Below are 3325 nucleotides of genomic sequence, written 5' to 3' on the forward strand. Positions count from 1 at the left end.
ATCCACTAGTTAATAAATGATGAGATAATCTAATCAACTAGTTAATGAGCTTGAATAAGCATATGTTTTGAAAACATAAGATAGAAATCAAATTTTCTATTGACTTTACTAATTTCTATTAACCACATGTAACAAATTAATAATAGTTTAAATCCAATAATAAATAATAAAAAATTTAATGAAAAAGGTAAAAAACTCTTTCAAGCCAAATATATTAATTTATCATACCGAAACCGAGGTAAGGACCACGAGCTCAAATAAATAAAAAAGAAATAAATGTTAACTTAACATAAAATATAATATTAAATAAATCACACCCTAAAAAAATTACACAAAACAATATTCTTATAAACAAAATACTAGCATATTCAGCCATAAAAATCAAAGCAAATCCCCCTCTTCTATATTCAATATTAAACCCAGATACTAATTCAGATTCTCCTTCAGCAAAATCAAAAGGAGTCCGATTAGTTTCTGCTAGACAAATACAAAACCAAACTAATCTAATAGGAAATAAAATAACCAAAAATCAAATTCTTTTTTGATAATAAAAAAAATCTAAAATATTATAACCCCCAATTAAAAAAACAAAAGACAATAAAACCAATGCTATACTAACTTCATAAGAAATTGTTTGAGCAACAGCCCGAAGTCCCCCTAATAAAGCATAGTTAGAATTAGAGGATCACCCAGCCACCATAACAGTATAAACGCCTAAACTAGTACAACATAAAAAAAACAATAATCCTAAATTAAAAGAAAATAACTTTACAAATAAAGGAATACACAACCAAGCTACTAAAGAAAGAAATAAAGAAAAAATAGGAGAAAAATAATAAGAAATATAATTTGACAAAAGAGGATAAGTTTGTTCCTTAGTAAATAACTTAATCGCATCACAAAAGGGTTGGGGAATACCCATTAATCCAACCTTATTAGGCCCCTTACGAATTTGAATATAACCTAATACTTTACGTTCCAAAAGAGTTAAAAAAGCAACTCTCACTAAAACACAGACTACTAAAATTAAGCTGCCAATAATTGATAAAATTAATTCTATAAAAAACAAGTACTATTTGTAATATAAATTACATAAATAAATTCTAAATTTATTGCACTAATCTGCCAAAATAGTTATTTAAATTAATCATATTCTAATTTTAAAATATAATTATTTTAATACCTGGTCCTTTCGTACTAAGATATTACAACTTACTAAAGATAGAAACCAACCTGGCTTACGCCGGTCTGAACTCAGATCATGTAAGAATTTAAAAGTCGAACAGACTTAGCATTTAAGCGGCTACACCTAAAATTATATCTTAATCCAACATCGAGGTCGCAAACTTTTTTATCGATATGAACTCTCCAAAAAAATTACGCTGTTATCCCTAAAGTAACTTAATCTTATAATCACTACTAATGGATCAATAACTCATAAATTAATGATTTTTTATAATTAAAAGTTCATTAAATTTTAACATCACCCCAACAAAATATTCTCCATTATAAAAATAAAATAAATCCAAAAAATTTAAATAAAAAAAAATATAAAGATTTATAGGGTCTTCTCGTCTTTTAATAATATTTTAGCTTTTTGACTAAAATATAAAATTCTATTATAAATTTATATGAAACAGCTTATACCTCGTCCAACCGTTCATACCAGCCTTCAATTAAAAGACTAATGATTATGCTACCTTTGCACAGTTAGAATACTGCGGCCATTTAAAAATTTCAGTGGGCAGGTCAGACTTTAAAAATAACTCAAAAAGACATGTTTTTGTTAAACAGGCGGGTAAAAAATTTGCCGAGACAAGACAAGACAAAACAACACAACACACGACAGGACAGGACAAGACAAGACAAGACATGACACGACAAAACAACACACGACAAGACAAAACAGCACAACACACGACATGACAAGACAAGACAAGACAAGACAAGACAAGACAAGACAATATAAGACATGACAATACACAAAAAGACAAGACAAAACAAGACAAGACATGACACGACAAAACAACACAAGACAAGACGAAACAACACAACACACGACATGACATTACATGAGAAAACAAGACAATACAAGACAAGACAAAACTAGACAAGACATGACAAGACAAGACAAGACAAGACAAGACAAGACAAGACCAGACAAGACAAGACATGGCAAGATAAGGCAAGACAACACAAGACAAGACAAGACAAGACAAGACAAGACAAGACAAGACAAGGCAAAACAACACAAGACAAGACAAAACAACACAACACACGACATGACAAGACAAGACAAGACAAAACAACACAACACACGACATGACAGGACAAGACAAGACAAAACAACACAACACACGTCAGGACAGGACAAGACAAGACAAGACAAGACGAGGCAACACAAGACAAGACAAGACAAGACAAGACAAAGCAACACAAGACACGACATGACATGACATGACAGACAAGACAAAACAACACAACACACGACAGGACAGGACAAGACAAGACAAGACAAGACAAGACAAAACAACACAACACACGACATGACATTACATGAGAAAACAAGACAACATAAAACAAGACAAGACAAAACAAGACAAGACAAGACAAAACAACACAAAACAACACAAGACAAGACAAAACAACACAACACACGACATGACAAGACAAGACAAGACAAAACAACACAACACATTAAACAAAAATAATCTTTTATAATTATTATATTTATTAACAGACTCACTAGCTGTCAACATTAATGTACAAATTCAAAAACTTAATAAAATTAATCCATAAGAAATTACATCAAATCCTAAAAAATAAGAAATATTTACAAAATAATTAGTACAATAATTTAATATAATGAAAATAAAAGTAACAACAAATAATAAATTTTGTACCATTCAAAACAAACCGTTAATAAAACAAATAGGACTAATAAAAAGTATTATAAAAATTAATTTTAACATTGTAAAATATTAAATGATTGAAAATAATCATTTCCATGAGTACGGATTATAGAAACTAAAATAGAAAGACCTAAGGCACCTTCGCACACTCTAAAGGTCAAAAATATTATACTAAAAAATCTTCTATAATCTATCAAATTTAAAAAAATAAATAAAAGAAAAAATAAATTTAGTACAATATACTCTAAACTCAAAAGTATTGATAATAAATGCTTACGATTAGAGACAAAAACAAAAATCCCTATTAAAAACAAAAAACAAGGTAGCCCTCAATATAAACTTATTAACATTAGTTTTAATAGTTTAATAAAAACATTGGTCTTGTAAACCAAAAATAAGATTAAGTCTTTTAA

General features: G+C 28.8%; 1 protein-coding gene across 1 annotated transcript; it reads right to left on the minus strand.

The window, feature by feature from the left end:
• Positions 1-249: 249 nt before the first annotated feature.
• LOC128922937 (NADH-ubiquinone oxidoreductase chain 1-like) lies at positions 250-954 on the minus strand. The gene is given in 1 exon segment (XM_054235359.1): positions 250-954. A coding segment is annotated over 1 exon segment (669 nt). The 5' UTR covers positions 923-954; the 3' UTR covers positions 250-253.
• Between the last annotated feature and the right edge of the window lie 2371 nt (positions 955-3325).

Source organism: Zeugodacus cucurbitae, chromosome X (genome assembly GCF_028554725.1).
Source record: "Zeugodacus cucurbitae isolate PBARC_wt_2022May chromosome X, idZeuCucr1.2, whole genome shotgun sequence".
Classification (NCBI taxonomy): Eukaryota; Metazoa; Arthropoda; class Insecta; order Diptera; family Tephritidae; genus Zeugodacus; species Zeugodacus cucurbitae.